The sequence below is a fragment of the Muntiacus reevesi genome, chromosome 14, assembly GCF_963930625.1.
Source record: "Muntiacus reevesi chromosome 14, mMunRee1.1, whole genome shotgun sequence".
Classification (NCBI taxonomy): Eukaryota; Metazoa; Chordata; class Mammalia; order Artiodactyla; family Cervidae; genus Muntiacus; species Muntiacus reevesi.
The window spans coordinates 34,404,011-34,423,462 of record NC_089262.1 but is presented as its reverse complement, the minus strand read 5'-3'; the positions used below and the strand labels follow the sequence as shown (position 1 = coordinate 34,423,462).

The 19,452-nt window shown below is 41.1% G+C and overlaps 1 protein-coding gene across 4 annotated transcripts in view; it reads left to right on the top strand.

Moving 5' to 3' along the window:
* DAB2 (DAB adaptor protein 2) overlaps positions 1 to 14,052 on the top strand; it is a 191,776-nt gene extending 177,724 nt beyond the window's left edge. For all 4 annotated transcript variants that reach the window (XM_065905783.1, XM_065905786.1, XM_065905782.1 and 1 more), the window contains 6 exons: positions 1,706 to 2,359; positions 3,363 to 3,519; positions 8,490 to 9,122; positions 9,864 to 9,973; positions 10,546 to 10,616; positions 12,316 to 14,052. In XM_065905783.1, the coding sequence (XP_065761855.1) occupies positions 1,706 to 2,359; positions 3,363 to 3,519; positions 8,490 to 9,122; positions 9,864 to 9,973; positions 10,546 to 10,611 (1,620 nt within the window). In that variant the 3' untranslated portion in view covers positions 10,612 to 10,616; positions 12,316 to 14,052. The remainder of the gene's footprint in view (positions 1 to 1,705; positions 2,360 to 3,362; positions 3,520 to 8,489; positions 9,123 to 9,863; positions 9,974 to 10,545; positions 10,617 to 12,315) is intronic.
* The last annotated feature ends 5,400 nt before the right edge of the window (positions 14,053 to 19,452 follow it).

The window sequence follows — 19,452 nt, the reverse complement described above, 5'->3', positions numbered from 1 at the left end:
TTTTTTTTTTTTTTTTTTTTTTTTTTGTAATCACAAGCTGTCCCTTCTGAGAAGTTCTTCTGGTTATCAGGAAAAAAATTGGCTTTTTTAAAAATTGTATCTTTATCCCTAACAGTAAAGGAAGCCAAAAGATAAATACCAATTACATCTGATATAGGACCTAAAATTTTTAAAAATTTATTCTTTTCTCTGAAAGCTGAGAAAGCCTATTCTATCTCCCTTTTTATTTGCTGGTTTGAGGATTTTATATTCCCTTGAGGATGTCTTAATCATTCTCCCAATGACCAAAATATTTAATAATCTGCCCAGGCTAATGATAGAAAATTAGCTTCCATTCCAGTTGGGCAATTTTTATTGTTTATTTTTTTCTATGGCTAGCATAGTTAAGTATTTAATTGATCAGTCAATCAGAAGGAAGGTCTGTCAGTATGACAGCTATATCCTGGGGTGAATCTTAATTAGTTGTATCATTGACCTGAATAAAGACATGTCAGATTTATCAAATTTGCTGCTTTTATGTTGAGAAGAACGTCTTATCTGACAATTGAGAACTCAAATAATTAACGTATCTGAAAAATGATAGAGAAGGAATAGAATTTGGTGTGTCTTTCAAATTAACTCTTAAACCCATGTCTCCACTTTATACATAAATTAAAGATGACTTTTAAATTAGTTGAATTTATCCACTGAATAGATGAGATTACTTAATGGTATTATTGACAGCAATGGACATGAGTTTGAGCAAACTCCAGGAGATAGGGAAGGACAGGGAAGCCTGGTGGGCTGCAGTTCTTGGGATCCCTAAGAGTTGGACACGACTTAGCGACTGAACAACAAGAAATGAGATTACTGTCACAACACAAGCAATGCTAAGCTGTATTATGACAAAAGATATAATTATTAGATTGCATCAGTATTTTGAGTATCATGTTCTGAGAAGGATGTAGACAAATAGTTATGTCCAAAAGAGAGACTCAGATGATGAAAATGAGAGATCCAACTTGGCAGCACCTTCAAAAAGATCCCTAAGTATTTAAAGAGGCTTTCCTAAAAAAAATTAAAATTAAAAAAAGAGGCATACCTAGCAGGCTGTGATGGGAGGGGACAATATTTTTTGACCCCCTCCCAGAAGAAAACCCAATTATAGGGAAATATATTAACCTTAAACTTTATCACAGCCAAAACTATAAGATAAGAATATATTAGCCGATGAATTCACTTACTGAGAAAGGTGATGGTAGGTGACTCTAGGGGTATAGTAGAAGTGTACATCAGGTATGAAGTGGGTTTAGGTGTCTGAGGTAATTTCCTTCAAGTTCAATTATACTTAGTCACTTGGAATGATTTACAATCAGTTCCCTTTAAGACTTTTCAAGGCATAAATTGAAACAATGATTATGAGCTCAGTCAGTCTGAAAGGGTGAGGGGAGGCATGTAAAACAAACAACTGTAAGTTTTCACTGAATGAAGGGTGAATGAAGTGGAAACCTAATTAAAAGGGCCTGAGAGATGCTAGGAGGACCTATTCTACAATAACTAGTGAATACACTCAGGAACGTGATGGGAGGAGGTAAGGGTCAACCAGTAAGACTGAAATATGATGGAAATTTTTATAATCCTGGTCATCAGTATGTAGCTTTCTCATTTGAAGTCACAACATGGACTAACCCTTTCTTTTTTTTTTTTTTCTTTCCAAATGTGATAGGAAAGCAAAGATATCCTGTTAGTGGATCTAAACTCTGAAATCGACACCAATCAGAATTCTTTACAAGAAAATCTGTTCTTAACAAATGGCATCACCTCCTGCTCTCTTCCTCGACCAAAGCCTCAGGCATCTTTCTTGCCTGAAAATGCCTTTTCTGCCAATCTCAACTTCTTTCCCACCCCTAATCCTGATCCTTTCCGTGATGATCCTTTCGCACAGCCAGACCAATCGACACCCTCTTCGTCTGATTCTCTCAAATCTCCAGATCAGAAGAAAGAGAATTTGAGTAGCTCGTCTACCCCTCTGAGTAATGGGCCCCTGAATGGGGATGTTGATTACTTTGGTCAGCAATTTGACCAGATCTCTAACCGGACTGGCAAACAGGAAGCTCAGGCAGGCCCGTGGCCCTTATCAAGTACGCAAACACAGCCAGCAATGAGAACTCACAATGAGGTATCTGAAAGAGAACAGAACGGCTTCCATATCAAATCCTCCCCGAACCCTTTTGTGGGAAGCCCTCCCAAAGGACTGCCCGTCCCGAATGGCGTAAAGCAGGACTTGGAAACCTCTGTCCAGTCCTCACCACATGACTCCATAGCCATTATCCCACCTCCACAAAGTACCAAACCCGGAAGAGGCAGAAGGACTGCTAAGGTGAATTGTCTTCTCCACATAGCCATTGGCAGAATGCATGTGCGGTACCAAAGGGTGGTGTGATGCAAGCTCTCTTTCCTGCTGCTATTGTAGTTTCCTGTGTGGCTGTGAAATAGAAGGTGGGATGAGCACATCGTCTCCAGGAACACTTTCCTCTAATCGGCACCCTTTTTAAGCTTCTCACTCGGCAGTGTTTGTAACCCTCTACTTTCCATTTGCATGTCTTGTCACGTATTATTAACTAAACACAAGTTTTTCCATTTTTAATGCTGCTATGCTTCTGTACCTCTGGTAAGTCTGATCGTCATGTAATGGGAGGGGAGGCCAAGGGTTCCTGTGATTCCCTTTGTACCCTCCCGGTACTAACCCACACCCCCCACACCCCCCACCCCTTGAATTGCATTCCTGTCCAGGTGGTGGTATAAAATTCTCGAGTCTGTCTCCTCTGACTAATGCCAGAATAATCCAATGTCTTAAAAGAAACTTATATATTTACTATTACCACTTCATTCAAAAGCAATTTAAAATGTGGTTTATGTAAGTTTCATTTTAAAAATCTCATTGGAATATGCAAGCTGGCTCCATGATTAAACTACTGTATCATCTTTATGCAGAATGATTTAAATCCAGGAGAATGACCGAAATATTTAAGCTACTCACTTATAGTTGTCCTTTCACTGCCAGCTTCCAGTTTTCAGCTGATAAGGAGGTCAGACAGATAAAAATGTGTGAACAAGCAAATTAGATTTCACTTTGAGTGTCCTCAATTGTATCAGTCACCAAGATCCAATATTCTGTCCACTGCCCGGATCTGTGTCTTTTTTGTTTTGTTTTGTCTTTTGGGTTTTTTTTTTTTTTTTTTTGGTAGTGATTTATCAATAATAGGAAAAAGTTTTTCTTTTCTTTTTGTGTACCCAAAGTCGAGTTACAGAGTAGGAAACAGAATAGAGCTGTATTTCCCTGTTCCTGAGTAACTCCTCCATGTCCCTCTCTGTCCCATCAGTCTCCAGCAAAAGACTTACTTGCAGCAGACATCTTTGCTCCTCCCATCTCAGAACCTCCAGGACAATCTACAGGACAACCTGCAACCCTACAGACCAACCCTCTGGATCTCTTCAAAACAAGTGCTCCTGCCCCTTTGGGGCCCCTCCCGGGTCTAGGTAGGTGTTTAGAGATGGAGTTAGGTTTGGCTCTGTTACTTTCATCAGATGAATTCATAGGAGGAAGCACTTCATATCCATAGGAGTTCCTGGGGCATAAGATTTGCACATCCTAGGGAGCCTTTCTTCTACTTTTACTTCTGTACAATCCACCTCCATTTGGAACTCTTGACTTGTAGCTGGAGTGGCTCCTTGAGTTGGCATGTGAGAAGAAATCCGTTTCCAAGTGTTACACCTACCTGAAGTAACTTGTCATGGCTTATTGAAGACAGTTGTAAGGGATTCTGAAGCTCAGACCAATTTCATTGGAGAAATGGGGTTGAGATCGTCTCCACTTGAAAAAGTAATAACATGCATGTCTTCTATGTAATCTTGTCATTATTAACTCAAAGCCCTATTATCCCCTGTTAAACTAATGCCCCTCTTGGAAGGAATACACACCTCAAGGGGGATGTAAGTGAAATCTGAAGCAAGTGTAAGTCACTGAATAAAATGCAGGGTTCTGAACCCAGCTCTGCCCTTCTTTATGTGGTAGGTGTGAGTAAGGCGTGTATCCTGATCAATCTCTGAATACTTAAGCCTTAGCAGCTCCTTGCTGATATTTTGGTTAGTTGTGTCCCTTATTAGAGTTAGAAGATAAGTCTACAGTACAGAAACCTGAAGGGGAAAAGAACACAGAAATAATGGAAGAGATGGAATTTTATCAGATATCTAAGACATGATGCTGCCGTCAAAACCAGCAGCATTCAAAACCATGTCATTGGCTCACGTGGACCACTAAGCCCCTCTGTGGCAGGACTCTGGGGAAGGCCACGTGGCTGAGAGCTGGTCCTGCTCCTTTTTGCCCACCACCTCTGGTCCTTTCCTGCCTCAATGGAACAGTTCTTCAGAAACCCTGACAATGGTTTTTGCTGCCCTACTGGGGATTCTGTTTGTTCTACTTCTTGGCACTTCCACAAGCCCCAAATAGACTCTGTCTCACGAGAGAGCTAAGGGAGGGCTATAAATGAAGGGGCCCTCTCTTCCCTATTTTATAAAAGTTGACCAGGGATCTTGGCTTTCTCTGCCTCCTGCAGAGTCCATCATCAGGACTCTTTCTTCCTGCTGTTTTCCTGCAAAGGAAAATATTTTGGTTCTGTCATATTACATCAGTTCAATCATATCTGGAGTGTGGTGGCAAGAGGGAGTTGGTTCCCAACTGCTGAGTGGCTACAAGCCCGGCAGGTGTGAAAGCCAGCTCATTTCAGGTCCCTGCTTGGCATTTACACCATCAGGAGACTCTCCAGGCACCTCAGATTTCTTGGGGTCTTCCCGTTTCTGCAGCCCTTTCTCATACACCCCTAAGGGGAGCTGGTTGGTGCTTTCCCTGCAGAAGGGTAGAGAGCTTGCATGCAGTGCCAAGATCACATCACAGAGCTTTTTAGTCTGATATCAAGGCCCTGAAGAATTTTCACAGCCAATATTTAACAAATCAGCCTGAAAATACAGCTGGACCCTATAACTGTTAATTTATGCAGATGAAGTAAAGCTTTTTGGCTGGGTGCCCCTGTTGAGGCCTTGGGGTATACAACTGCCGAATACTGATGATTCTTCTAAGTTTGGACCTGGGACTCAAACTGTGCCCTACAGTGTAGCCCCTGTCCACTCGCAGGGATCCTCAGCCAAGCCATGGAAGGTTGTAGGTCTGGCTTCCACTGGACCCAGCTGGGGGACCGTCTCCTCTGGAGAACTGGGGGTGGGGAAAGGGTATTGTAGAAAGCTTTCACTAGCTGCCCTGTGTTTTAATATAGCATCAGGAAGTTAATAAAATTAACTTTTTATACCCACACTTTCTTTTTCCGTGCTTTCTCCAGCAGGGCCTTAAATATCTTGGAAACACAGTGCGTGGGCTCTGGTAGACGGGATGAAGGCTGGCCTAAGTATACACTGGGAAAGTCTTCAAAAGAAGGAAAGTGAAAGTGTTAGTTGCTCAGTTGCGTCCAGCTCTTTGTGACCCCATGGACGGCAGCTTGCCAGGCTCCTCTGTCCATAGAATTCTTTAGGCAAGAATACTGGAATGGGTTGCCATTCCCTTCTCCAGGGGTTCTTCCCCACCCAGACCTTCTACATTGCAGACAGATTTTTTATTGTCTGAGCCACCAGGGAAAGTCTTTAATTCCTGGCAAATATCACTATGTTTTTCTCCTTTATCACCACTCCACTAATACTGTCTGTGACTAAAGCTACACATTTTCCTAAGGGAACACAAGTCATCCAAGCTGAAAGACGGTACAGTTTTACCCAATTTGTACATCCAATTGGAGTAAATTATTAGTGAGTGACTCTGGCTTCAGTTAACAAAATTTAAATTATTTTTTTTAAATGATAGCAATAACTTTGTTCAAACTCAACCTACTTTGAGAAGCCTGTAGTATCGAATCTAAGAGAACTGTTCCCTTGATTGGTTGTGAAAGGAATGCAGGCATACCTTGTTTTATTACACTTCATTTTATTGCACTTTGGAGACAGTGATTTTTTTTTTCTTTTACAAATTGGTGGTTTGTGGCAACCATGAGTGAAGCAAGTGTATCAGCACCATTTTTCCAACAGCATTTGCTCAGTTCTTGTCTCTTTGTCACATTTTGGTAATTTCTTCAGTATTCCAAACATTTTATTCTTAAATGGATATGGTGATCTATGATTGATGATCTTTGATGTTACTATTGCCAAGAGAATGACTTGCTGAAGGCTCAGATGATGGTTGACATTTTTAACAATAAATTATTTTAAAGTTAAGGTTTGTACTTTGTTTTTATAGCCATAATACTACTGCATATTTACTAGACTATGATATAATATAAGCCTAACTTTTATATGCACTGGAAAACCAAAAAGCTTGCTTGACTCACTTTATTGTCATATTCCCTTTTATGACAGTCTGGAAACAAGCTTGAAATATCTCCAAGGTCTGCCTGTGTGCATATTCTTTGGTGTAAATGAACTCTAATTTCTGTATACATGTAAATAAGTATTTGAGGGACTTCCCTGGCAGTCTAATGGTTAAGACTCTGTGCTCCCAGTGCAAGGGCACAGGTTTGATCCCTGCTTGGAGAACTAAGATCCTGCATGCCACACAGTGTGGCCAAGAATAATAAATAAGCATTTTAATTAACATTCCAATAAAAAATGTAGTTCTGTTCCTTGATGTCAAGGAGACAGAACAGGAGGGTAGGGACTAGAATCAGTGGTATGACTGAGTTTTGGTCTCTATCGCAGACTGTGACCTTCCTAATTTTAATAATTAATATTCTTCTACCCAATTTCTTCACCTCAAAAGTAAGCATATTAATTTAATAAGATGAGCCACCACTGAAAGCCACTCATTCTTCATGAGCACACCCTGTGTGTTCACGGTCAGATGGAGGGGGTCTGTGACGACAAAGCTGAATCAAGTAATACCAAGCTCCAATCCTAAGAAAATTCAAGATAGAATATCTTGCTCCATCATCCCCTGAACACCATTTCAAAATATCTCTCACTCTGGAAACAAAAACATTCCTAACCCAAGTCTGAAGGCCTTTTCCTTCTTTGGTTAGAAAGCGTCCATAACTAAAAAACTGCTCTGCTCCAAAGTCCAAAGCAAGTAGGTTTTTGAGAGCAGAGCATCATTTGTGAAGTGGTATGAGACTGAATTTAGGTTTTCTGTTAGTGGTGACGGTTTAACTGGATTATTAATACACTTGGGAAGTCACAAAAGAGAAAATGTCCTACATTTTAGAACAAGATGTCGGGAATGAGCTTCTCAAGAAGAGGAGGGTGAGCATTGAAGAGACCTAGATTTTAGTGATTTAATTAATTACAGATCAACAATGGCAGGGTCCGGTGATAGAGCCATTTCCTCACAAAGAGCAGATGCCTAGACAGGGGTAGTTACTCAGATTGCAAGTGTTTTTGTTTCTTGTTTGTTTGAGGGTTTTGTCTTTGTTTTGTCTTTGTTTTTCCTTCACGTCATCTCCTCTCCCTCTTCAGAGTTTAGTGAGTGACACATGGCAGGAAGCACTTTTATTCGAAACAGCTCTCCTAGGGTAACCAGCCTTTCCTCCATTTTTGTATGTAAAAGTCTAAAACTATCTTGGCATAAACCAAATTTTTTTTATATAGCTGTGTCAACCGTGGCAACATTTAAAAGAAAAGAAACTTTGAAATGGTTTCTTCAGGATGTAAGCATGTTAAAGCCTAACATATATGCCTAATAGCTAGTCTCCATAAGACTCCAGAGCTGAGCCATTTGCCAAATGAAAAGATTACATCAATGACTCGAGTATCCAATGGATTATCTTAATTAACTACTTCATAATAAGCATGGCTTATATATGTCAGTGTATTTACTCCACATGTAGATTCATACCACTGACAGGTTCTGTTCTAGCTGTTAGAATTACATCGATGAATGTATGAAAAGAGCTCATTTTCTTTTATGACTTGGTACTTGTGGACTGTATTACCTATCTAATGAGGCAAGTTTAAAAACGTGTGGTAGAAAAAAAGGGCTTCGAAGTGCAACAAACATGTGAATATGTGCTACAGCTAATTCATCTTTAAAAAGAAAGTGTTAGTTGCTCAGTCGAGTCTGACACTTTGCCACCCCTGGACTGCAGCCCACCAGGCTCTTCTGTTCCTGGAATTCTCCAGGCAAATATACTGGAGTGGGTAGCCATTCCCTTCCCCAGGGCATCTTCCTGACCCAGGGATCGAACCTGGGTCTCCTGCATTGCAGGCAGGTTCTTCACCATCTGAGCCACCAGGGAAGCCCAATTCATCATTAGAGTGCTTTAATCTAATAAGAACCATGTCAGCCTCAAGGCTTAATAAAGGTTGGCATGTAGATGCTCTCTATAAATGCTGTCCAGAGAGCTGACTTTCTGGAACTCAAGAGTCCTCTTCAAGCTGGTCTTCTGACTCAAGTCCTTTCTCCCGCTTCCTTCCTTCAGGTGGCGTGCCAGTTCTGTCTGCCCAGGCAGGGCCATGGAGCCCAGCACCTTTAGTCTTCAGCCAGTCCCCGTCAATGGTCCCCGGCGCCATGATGGCTGGTCAGCCTTCAGGATTCAGTCAGCCAATCGTCTTCACCACAAGCCCAAGTGTTCCGGGTTGGAACCAGCCTTCCTCTTTCGCAGTCTCAGTTTCCTCTCCACCCCCTGTAGCGTGGGGCACATCGGCCTCCATAACACCCAACACATGGTCAGCAAACAGCCCTCTGGGGAATCCTTTCCAGGGCAACGTTTTCCCAGCTCCTGCTGTGTCCACCCAGCCCCCTTCTATGCTCTCCTCTCTCCTGGTCACTCCTCCTCAACCACCTCCCAGAACTGGCCCTCCCAAGGATGTCCCCAGTGATGCCTTCATTGCCTTGGACCCTCTTGGGGACAGAGAAGTCAAGGAAGTGAAAGAAATGTTTAAGGACTTCCAGCTGCGGCAGCCACCTACTGTGCCAGCAAGGAAGGGAGAACAGAACTCCTCTGGGACCTCGAGTGCCTTCTCCAATTATTTCAACAGCAAAGTTGGCATTCCTCAGGAGAATGCAGACCATGATGATCTGGATGCTAATCAACTATTGAGAAAGATCAATGGTAAGCTACCTATTTCTCTGTCAACTGCACCCACAAGGACTTCAGTCGTTATGAGTCCGGAGTCTCTAAGAACCCTCTCCAGACCCCTACTCTTGCTTTTTTCATCTATCATTGGTTATGGAGACAACGTAACCACTTGCCTTATGGACTTAACAGGTTACCTTAGTTAGCTATTTCTAAGGACTGGCCCAGTGCTGCCCTCTTGTGACAATTCTTAAAAAGGCTGCCGAGAGCTATTGAAATTCAATGGGTTATGGCACCCAGAGAACTGTAGGTAGGTATGTAGGGCTGTAGGCTCATTTTTTTCATGAATAGGTATGTGTGGATCACACTGCCCATCTAATGAGGAAAGTTAAAAGACATGGTACAAAGAAAGAGCTTTGAAATGCAACCAGTATTTGAATGCTAGCAGTACTTTTATTGGCTAGTTAATCCATCAGGTAATTGAATCTCTAGAAGCCTTTATTTCTGTGTTGGCCTCAAGGCTTAATGAAGGTTTGCCATGTAGGTGCTTTTAAGTGAGGGAATTCTGAATCTCTTCCACTTCTGGTTTCCTCTTCCAAGAAGGGATGAATTTGCTTGTAATCATCACTGGGAGTCCTGGTATTTGGTGTGATAATTTTTGTTTGGTCAATGTTAGTTTCAAAAATATGGAACTTAATTTCTAAGATAAGCCTGACTGGAGGATTTGTGCTTGCATTGGAGGAAAGCTTGTTTACTGACTACTTTTTCACCTTCTAGAACTACCAAAGCCAGCTCCCCGACACAGTGCCCCGCCAGTTACCAAATCTGCTGACAATGCATTTGAGAACCCCTTCTCTAAAGATTCTTTCCACTCATCACCAGCCTCTGTAAGTACCAACTATTAGAAGCTGATATTCCAAAGTACACACCACGTAGAGTTATCACCCCCTGAATTAACCTTGCTTGTATCTTTGACGGTAAAGGACATTTGAATAAGATTTATCACTGAGAACCACTGCAGTGTAAACCTCAACTCAAACTGGGGAAAGATTATTTTTACAGGAACTACTCTCTTGAATTTGAGAAGTAAATATCATATAGAAAAGTCCTTTGCTCTCACTTAATCTAGCTTGGGAAAGCACTTTGAAAGAAAACTGAGCCAAAACACTATGCTTTAAAAATCTTTCAAACGTTTAATTTCCTAACGCAAAATGACATAGCTCATAAAAATAATATTTTGCATTTTGGGGGAGCAAACATAATTCTGAATCTTGCTTTTGATGTAAATATTAAATATATATCAATCACAAGCAGAAAAACACAAATCATTGTAGACCCATACAATATCTGATTAGTCTGTGACCTAAGTGATTTTTAAAGGAATCCGAGAAGTCTTAATGATAGGTATTTTCTTATCATTGTAATTATAGTTATTGACTGGGTGGTTTTGTTTCCATAGATGGCTTCTCTTCAATCCACATCATCCGATATATATAGAGATCCATTTGGAAATCCTTTTGCCTAACTTCTGTAAGTAGAAGATCCTGCTAAGCTTAGGCTTTGTAAGAAAGGGTGGCACAGAGAATAACGGTGAAATTTTAATTTTAGAATTGGAAAGAAAAAATTCTTCTGAAATGGAGAAGTAAAAGATATGGAACACTATGCTTAACTAATTTGATAATGACTAAGCTGAGCTTTATGAATAGAGTTCTTATACATATGAAAAAATAGTAATATACTCACGGATATAGGTTTCTGGCCTGTGTTTTTAATATTTCACTTCTGTATAGAAGTAAAACTCCATAAACACATAACAACCTTCTAGATTTTTGATCTTCTTATTGAAGTGATTGCAAAGTTTCCTAGTAACTGCTCAGTTTCCTATAGAAGCTTCAAATTCTGAAGGCCTTCTGGTACCACCAAAGAGGTCAACCAAACAAATCATGATTACACTTTTGCCATCCAATTCAATATGCATTTCTTTGTGGGGGAGGCCTCAAAATTGGTCTGAAATCGCCTGGTGGTATTAAATCTCAAAATGGTGACAGCTTCCAGTAACCCCTTGAAAGGCAAGTTCAGATGAGTCCACCAGTGGGTTTTATCCTCAGTCAGTTATTGTGTGTTTCCACCTTAGACTTGGAGAAGGAAATGGCAATGCACCCCACTGTTCTTGCCTGGAAAATCTCATGGACAGAGGAGCCTGGCCGGCTACAGTCCATGGGGTCGCAAGAGTCGAACATGGCTTAGCGACTGAACCACCACCACCTTAGATTGAGATCTGGGAGTGAAAATGGGAGTATGTTTCTTTCTCACCAGTTAGTGGAAGCAACTTTATCTGATCTTAAAAGATTGCAGTTTTTGGAGGAGAAGAGGCTTATCTGCATTTTAGAGGAAGTAGGGGATAGCTGGAAGAGGAGAAAAACAGGAAGAATGAAAAGAACCCAAACCCATTTTTTTTCCCAGTTTTGCCCCCTGGCCCCCATTCATGTGGGACTACCAAACTGTCTCTTGACCCAAACTCTCTCTCAACCCAAGTAGAACCTAATTATCTTAAATAGATACATATCTTAAGTCTGATACTAACAATGAGATTTGAGTTTATTTGCAATTTGGATTCGCCCCCCCCCACTCCAATTCTATAATTACAGTCTTTCTGAAAATGCTTTTCCATAAAATAGGCTGCAGAGTAAGATTATTGAAAAGGCAAATTCCTGAGCCCTAGCCCTGAGGAATCCCCCTTGGTGCTGAGGAAAAGCTTTATTTTAGCAAGCATCCAGATGAGTTGCAATGTTAATAAAATGGTACGATATATTGAATCTTAACAGGGACTCACTCTTGCCTCCTCTCCCAGGGAGGCACCCATGAGCCAATCAAAAGGAATAACATGTACTAAAAGTCTAAGAGGATTGTTTGCGCCTAATTGAATTGACTAGAGTTCTCTCTGGAAGCCCTTCCTTCTTTAGGTCATGAAGGAAGGGTAATTCTAGTTAACCTGCTAAATGGTAGATGGAGGAGTGAATAGGAGAACTACCACAGGACAAAATGGGTAACATTATTGAGCACTTGTGCTAATCACTTTATTACAAATTCTATATCAGTTGTTTTATCCTCTTGAATCAGTCCTAGGAGATACTACTATTAACATAAATAATGACTTAATGTTTAACACATTAAATATTCCAGCCCAAAATTCTAACCATGGGTTTTTTTCTTCTCCATACTTCTCTAGGAACTTGGCGTGCTGACTGTCCAGAGAAACAAAGAGGTTGGCCTTGGGAGTCAAGGACAAAGCTAATTGGCAGACAAGTCCTGACCTTTGCCCTTGTTCTAGCTTTGACATATTATCAGTTGCCTTATTTCTTGCTGCCTCTCCCACTTGTAGAATACCTTCTACTTTCTGTTTCGCTAAACTGAATCTATGGCTTTAAATAAATTAAGAACCTAAACTCACTAGCCGAATGTAAGCGAAGTAGTTTTCCTATTTGGACCCTTGGCTATTGTGACCCTAGAACCTTCTGGAACCCATGTGACCCATATACCCTCTGGTTGGGCGATGGAGCCACCACAACCCCTCAGATCATACTGTTTTGAATAAATTTTGAAATCCCTACTGTTCATAGTGTTTGGGGGTTCTGTTTCAGAGCATTAACCCTAAAAATTGTAGAACAAGGCACCTTCTTAAATCTTGCTTCAGACCGTCACTTACAGAGCATTTTTAAAGTAAAATGGAAGCAAGTTCAATTTCTCCTTAGGAGAATCTCCTTGGAGTCTGACACACCTAAGAATGTTTTTAAAGATACAACTTTTCTTTCTGAAGATGCTTTTTCTCTCAAGGGTGAGATTGTCCTTTCTCTTATCTCTTGCTAGCCATTGCAAAGGAGGGAACAATCATTTTTCATCTCTCCTCTTCTTTTCCCTCCAATTCTCTTTTCAGTCATTTTTGCTCCTGGGCTTCTCTCTTTCATAAACAATAGAATTTTATGGGGCAAAAAAATCTAATGATTCACAGGTCTGAAGCCTCTATGCTCTACCTTCTCAGTAATCTCTAATCTCAGTAACTAGAGTTGCAAATGCACAGAACCTTTATCCTTTATCCTTTCTATGGAATAAGAGGCTATCTTCTTGAGCTGAAGTTCTAGAACAGTTCACATTGAGGAAAAGTTGAACTCGACTCAGCAATGAAGGACTACATTCCTAAGAGAAGCACATCACAGCTAAATGTGATTGTGCCAAACATGTTAGGTGCTTATTTGGGGTCATGCCAGACCTTTATCAAGTAACTGGAAAGCTTTCTTGATGCCACTGTTTCACAGTCAGAAGATAAATGGGGGCAGGGGAGAATCTGTAGAGCAAGTATTTGGTGTTATCATTAAAAATTTAATGTATGAAGTGTTTTTCTCCTCACAATCTTGGAAACTCTTCCAGTTCATTTTCAGTCCTATTGTTGGCACAGATCTGAAGGGTTTGTTATTGCCATAGTGAGTTTTGTTTTATTTTGTTTATGTTGGGTTTCTAATGTTATTTCTTGACCCCTAGTGCTCAGGTTCTTGTGGGTGTTAATCAACCACATACAATGTTATCTTTAGGTGGAAGAAGAAGATGACTGCTCAGGATCAAAACAAGATGGTGGCCTCATGAACCTCTATTGATTAGCCCCACATAGTCCAAGCTAAAGTCCTATGGTTTTATGTTGAACGGTAATAGCTGATCATGTATGGCAATGTCTGACTTTCTACTCAGTTATTATCAACAGACTTGAAATAAATATTTTATATGTCCAAATACTTAAATGTGCTAAACTGGAGGCAATTATTTCTAGATAGTTTGAATTTTTGAAAGTAGACAAATTTTTTGAAACTGATGACCAGCCACACAATTGTTTTGTACATACTTATTTTCTTGTGCACTTTTCTGTATGCAAAGAAAGCTATAAATTTACTCATTTCAATAAACTGGAATGGCAGAATCTCATGTGTTACCGTCAGTTCATTTGACCCCTGCTTTGGGTTGGTGTGATAGGGTCAAGATATAACATATACTAGTGTAAGGTGAGCAAATGTTAATTATAACACATTCTGGATTGTCACCAAAATAAAAAAGTAGAAATCTGTGAAATAGGACCACAAGTAAATTAATATCTGATGCCTTTCAAGACTCAGTTTTCCTCTCTTAGACCTATACATTCTCCTTTCCTGGGAGTTTAATGGGAGTCCAGTGGATAAGACCTATGCCAGAGCAACCTCAATTATGTCTAGTATAAAAATCATTCATTAGTGAACTATTGGTTCATGCCTCTTACCCTTTCCTCCCCTGTTCTTTATTCAGCGATGTTTGACTTCATCAAAACACAGCCCTGTGGACTGGTTCAAGCTGCTGTAAGCTACTCAGACGAGCTTCTAAGTTTCTAAGTGAGATGGGCAAGCTGATGTTCAAATGTCTTTAGCACTAGGACACTCTTAAACACGCTTCCCTATTAAAAAAAAAAAAAAAAAGACATTCAAGGCTCTCATTCATTTCAAGACCTAGAGCTAGGTAACAGATGACCCCAAGGCAGACACTGCTTGAGTGTAGAAGTCTTGGTGTTAAACTTGACATCTCCAGGTAATCAGATGAACTTGACGGAAAAAGTGTCATTGATTGGCATTTACTCTTCTGGGATATTTGATAGTACTGTCTTACCTTTCCTTTTAACTGAAACATTTGATCTGTTTCTGAGTAGAATTTAGAGAAACAGACTCCACACATAAGCAGATTCCAGTAAACCACAGATGAGCTGGAAAGGGCTGCTGATAAGAGTATGTTGCACAAATTACATGTTGTATCCAAATACTCTGCAGTGTATCTAACCCATTGAACCTGTGTGATATTTCCATGTGGTTTAAGCAAGCTCTTGCCAGAGGTTAACCCTTGCTCGTGTGTAGAAGGGGATGACATTCACTTCAGTGCAGTAGGAACTACTGTTAACCAAGCAGAGGGAGGTGCCTCCTGAAGTGTCCCTGTGAAGTGGAAACAGAGCTCTTTAGAATCTCTTTGTAGCAGCAATAGCTTCCCTGGTAGCTCAGTTGGTAAAGAATCCGCCTGCAATGAAAAGACCCCAGTTTGATTCCTGGGTCAGGAAGATGCCCTGGAAAAGGGATAATCTACACACTCCAGTACTTTGGGCTTCCCTGGTGGCTCAGATGGTAAAGAATCCACCTGCAATGCCGGAGACCTGGATTCAATCCCTGTGTTGGGAAGGTGCCCTGGAGGAGGGAATGGCAACCCATGCTAGTGTTCTTGTCTGGTGAATCCTCATGGACCAAGGAGCCTGGTGGTCTACAGTCCTTGGAGGCTGCAAAGAATCAGACATGATGGAGTGACTAAGCCCAGCAGAGTAGCAGGGGTGTTTACACCTGTAAGCCGGGAATTCAGCTTTTAGGGTAAAACTGTTAGCCTTGGAAGAGGGTTTCATTGAAGCATCACATACATCTAAGCTAAAAGCTGAACTTTAACAGTCAATGTGCCTTCCAATCTCTCACACATCACTGATACAAAGAGAGAAGGTATTAATTTTTTCAAAATAATCTTGCATTTGTGAAGTACTTTACCATTTACACAATATAACTTCATTCTCTTGCCACTGTGATTCAGCGAGATGGGATCTATTACTGTTCCAGCTCATCTGCTCATCAGCTCATCTGAGAATGGCACTGTGCTTTAAAATGGCTACAATTTGCTTCAATTCTTCAAGTGAGTGGTTTCCATGGTATATTACTATAAAACTGTGTTTCTTAACTACCTTTACTGTAGAAGTTGGTAAAGCTGAACGCTTGATCTCCCAGCCTCCCTTGTACCCAGCAGTGGTCACGTGACCGCATTCTGGCTATTGAGGTCTTATTCAGCTATGTAGGGAGATCTTTTCAATCAGAGGTTTCAGATTCCTCTATCAAAGTATTAGCATTGTGTCTCAAGAACCAGAGTGTGATTCTGTGTCTTTCCTGGGCTGACAGCAGGAAGGGTAAAGAATAGAGGATGTAGCTAACTCAGGCATTTGGTTGACCCTGTAATAAACTGATGAGTGAGGACTCTGACCTGTATTCCTGGAATAGGTTCAATATAAAGTCTCTTAGTGAAAGACAAGAGCTCCCCAACAGTCTTTGGTAAATATTTAAGCTATTATAACCTTTGGAGGAGATTGCTAAATAATAAAACACTAGATTATTACTGGGAAATGTTATGTTTTAACAAACTCCCTTCTGTTAAAAACAACTAAGTCTCATGTTCTAAGTGGTTATGCCAAATGTAGGCACACACAGGCTGTGGTGGCAGCAGCCCTCTTAATGGGTCCTAATTACAACAGTGCTGATGAACAAGACTCAGTCTTATATCGTCTCACTCGATGAGGGACTTAGCCCCTCATTCTCTCTTGCTTCTCTGGAATGTGCTTAATTTACTAGACCTCTACCATGTGCTGAAGATCATACAAGTGCCAGTCTCCAGGAGACAACCGTGGTGGCCACTCAGGGGCAAGGAAACTGGGCCTCTGTCATGACCAAAGATGATGTGGTTATAAAAGAAAAGGAAAAATCTCACCTCTGAAAGTCTTCATGACTGAGTTTTCCTTGTGGAGTTTTCTGTCAATTCATTTTTATTTGCTTGATTTCAGTTCAGTTCAGTTCAGTCGTTCAGTCATGTCTGACTCTTTGTGACCCCGTAAACTACAGCACGCAAGGCTTCCCTGTCCATCACCAACTCCCAGAGCCTACTCAAACTCATGTCCATTGAGTCGGTGATCCCATTCAACTATCTCATCCTCTGTCATCACCTTCTCTTCCCATCTTCAATCTTTCCCAGCATCAGGGTCTTTTCCAATGAGTCAGTTCTTCCCATCAGGTAGCTAAAGTATTGAAGTTTCAGCTTCAGCATCAGTCCTTCCGATAAATATTCAGGACTGATTTCCTTTGGGATGAACTGGTTGGATCTCCTTGCTGACCAAGGGACTCTCAAGAGTCTTCTCCAACACCACAGTTCAAAAGCATCAATTTTTCCATGCTCAACTTTCCTTATAGTCCAACTCTCACATCCATACATGACTACTGGAAAAACTTTGACTAGATGGATCTGTGTTGGCAAAGTAATATCTCTGCTTTTTAATATGTTGTCTAGGTTGGTCATAGCTTTTCTTCCAAGGAGCAAGCGCCTTTTGATTTCATGGCTGCAATCACCATCTGCAGTGATTTTGGAGTCCAAAAAAATAAAGTCTCTCACTATTTCCATTGTTTCCCCACATATTTGCCATGAAGTGATGGGACCAGATGCCATGAACTTAGTTTTCTGAATGTTGAGTTTTAAGCCAACTTTTTCACTCTCCTCTTTCATTTTCATCAAGAAGCTCTTTAGTTCTTCACTTTCTGCCATAAGGGTGCTGTCATCTGCATATCTGAGGTTATTGATATTTCTCCTGGCAATCTTGATTCCAGCTTGTGCTTCTTCCAGTCCAGCATTTCTCACGATGTACTCTGCATATAAGTTAAATAAGCAGGGTGACAATATACACCCTTGATGTACTCCTTTCCCGCTTTGGAACCAGTCTGTTGTTCCATGTCCAGTTCTAACTGTTGCCTCTTGACCTGAATACAGATTTCTCAGGAGGTAGGTCAGGTGTTCTGGTATTCCCATCTCTTGAAGAATTTTCCACAGTTTGTTGTGATCCATACAGTCAAAGGCTTTGGCATAGTCAATAAAGTAGAAGTAGATGTTTTTCTGGAACTCTCTTGCTTTTTTGATGATCCAGCGGATGTTTGCCATTTGATCTCTGATTCCTCTGCCTTTTCTAAATCCAGCTTGAACATCTGGAAGTTCACGGTTCATGTACTGTTGAAGCCTGGCTTGGAGAATTTTGAGCATTACTTTACTAGCGTGTGAGATGAGTGCAATTATGCGGCAGTTTGAGCATTCTTTGGCATTGTCTTTCTTTGGGATTGGAATGAAAACTGACCTTTTCCAGTCCTGTGGCCACTGCTGAGTTTTCCAAATTTGCTGACATATTGAGTGCAGCACTTTCACAGCATCATCTTTTAGGATTTGAAATAGCTCGACTGGAATTCCATCACCTCCACTAGCTTTGTTCATAGTGATGCTTTCTAAGGCCCACTTGACTTCTCATTCCAGGATGTCTGGCTCTAGATGAGTGATCATACCACCATGGTTATCTGAGTCACTAAGATCTTTTTTGTATAGTTCTTCTGGGTATTCTTGTGTATACTTGACTTCAGCCCCTATTATCTTACTTTACTTGTAAGAAAGGAAAATGATTGCTCTTCCAAAAGTTACAGGATGAACCAACTGGGCTGAGGCTGGATTTGGGATGTTTCTGGAGTATGTCTGAGGCTGCCTCCACCAGGTTCTTACTTACACTGATGGATCATCACAGAACCTGTTGTTTGAGGGCAGCTAAGGGGAGTGTTGGAGCAGAGGAGCTAGCAGAGAAGGAGGAGGAAGGGAAAGAAGGGTCAGTGTGACATTTGCCTTCCAGTCTCCCTCACTGGCCAGTGAACCTGGTTCACTGAGTCTTGATGGTGGAAACAAGAGGGCTAAAAACAGGAGGAACTGCCTCTTTCTGATGAAAGACCTTGGCCAAGGCTGGCAGTTAATGGCCCACACGTCCACTGGTAATCAACAGACAATAGTAACGGAAAGGCTCGTAGTGGCTAAAATTAATAGGGGTTGTTTTTTTTTTCCCCATGAAAGTCTAGATTGATGGCTGCTGATGCTGCCTCAGCAAATCAACAAGACCCTCAAGGATACAGAATCTTAACTTTTCACTCCAACTTTTGTAGCTTTGGCTTTCTGCTCTTCAGTTTGTTCCTTACTGGTCACAAGATGGCTGTGTAGCTCTTGAGTAGGATGTTAACCATTCAAGGAGAGCAGAGTGGAAAAGTGGTACAGTCAACATCTGCTCCTCATACCAAGCATTTCAGTTTCCCCCCAAGGCTTTCCAGTGGATTGCAACTATGGCTCATTGGTCAGAATGTGATCAAATGGTCACCGTGAGGTGCAAGGGAGGCTGGGAAACCAAGTTTTTAGCTTTACTAGAATGGCAAACCACTCGAGTATTCTTGTCTGAAGAGTCTTATGGACAGAGGAGCCTGGGGAGTCGGGCTACAGTCCATGGGGTTGCAAAGAGTCAGACATGATTGAACTACTGAGCACAAAGCATAGTAAAAGGAGTTAAGGAGTGGCAGGGCTGGCTGTATCAGTCTTGGGCCCCAGGGCAAAACACAGATGGAGGACTCTCCATTGTTCAAATAGCAGGGTAAAAGTGCTATTGAAGGCAGTAAAATATAAAGCTCTCTCCTTTCTTATGAAATCTCTCTCTTAACATGAT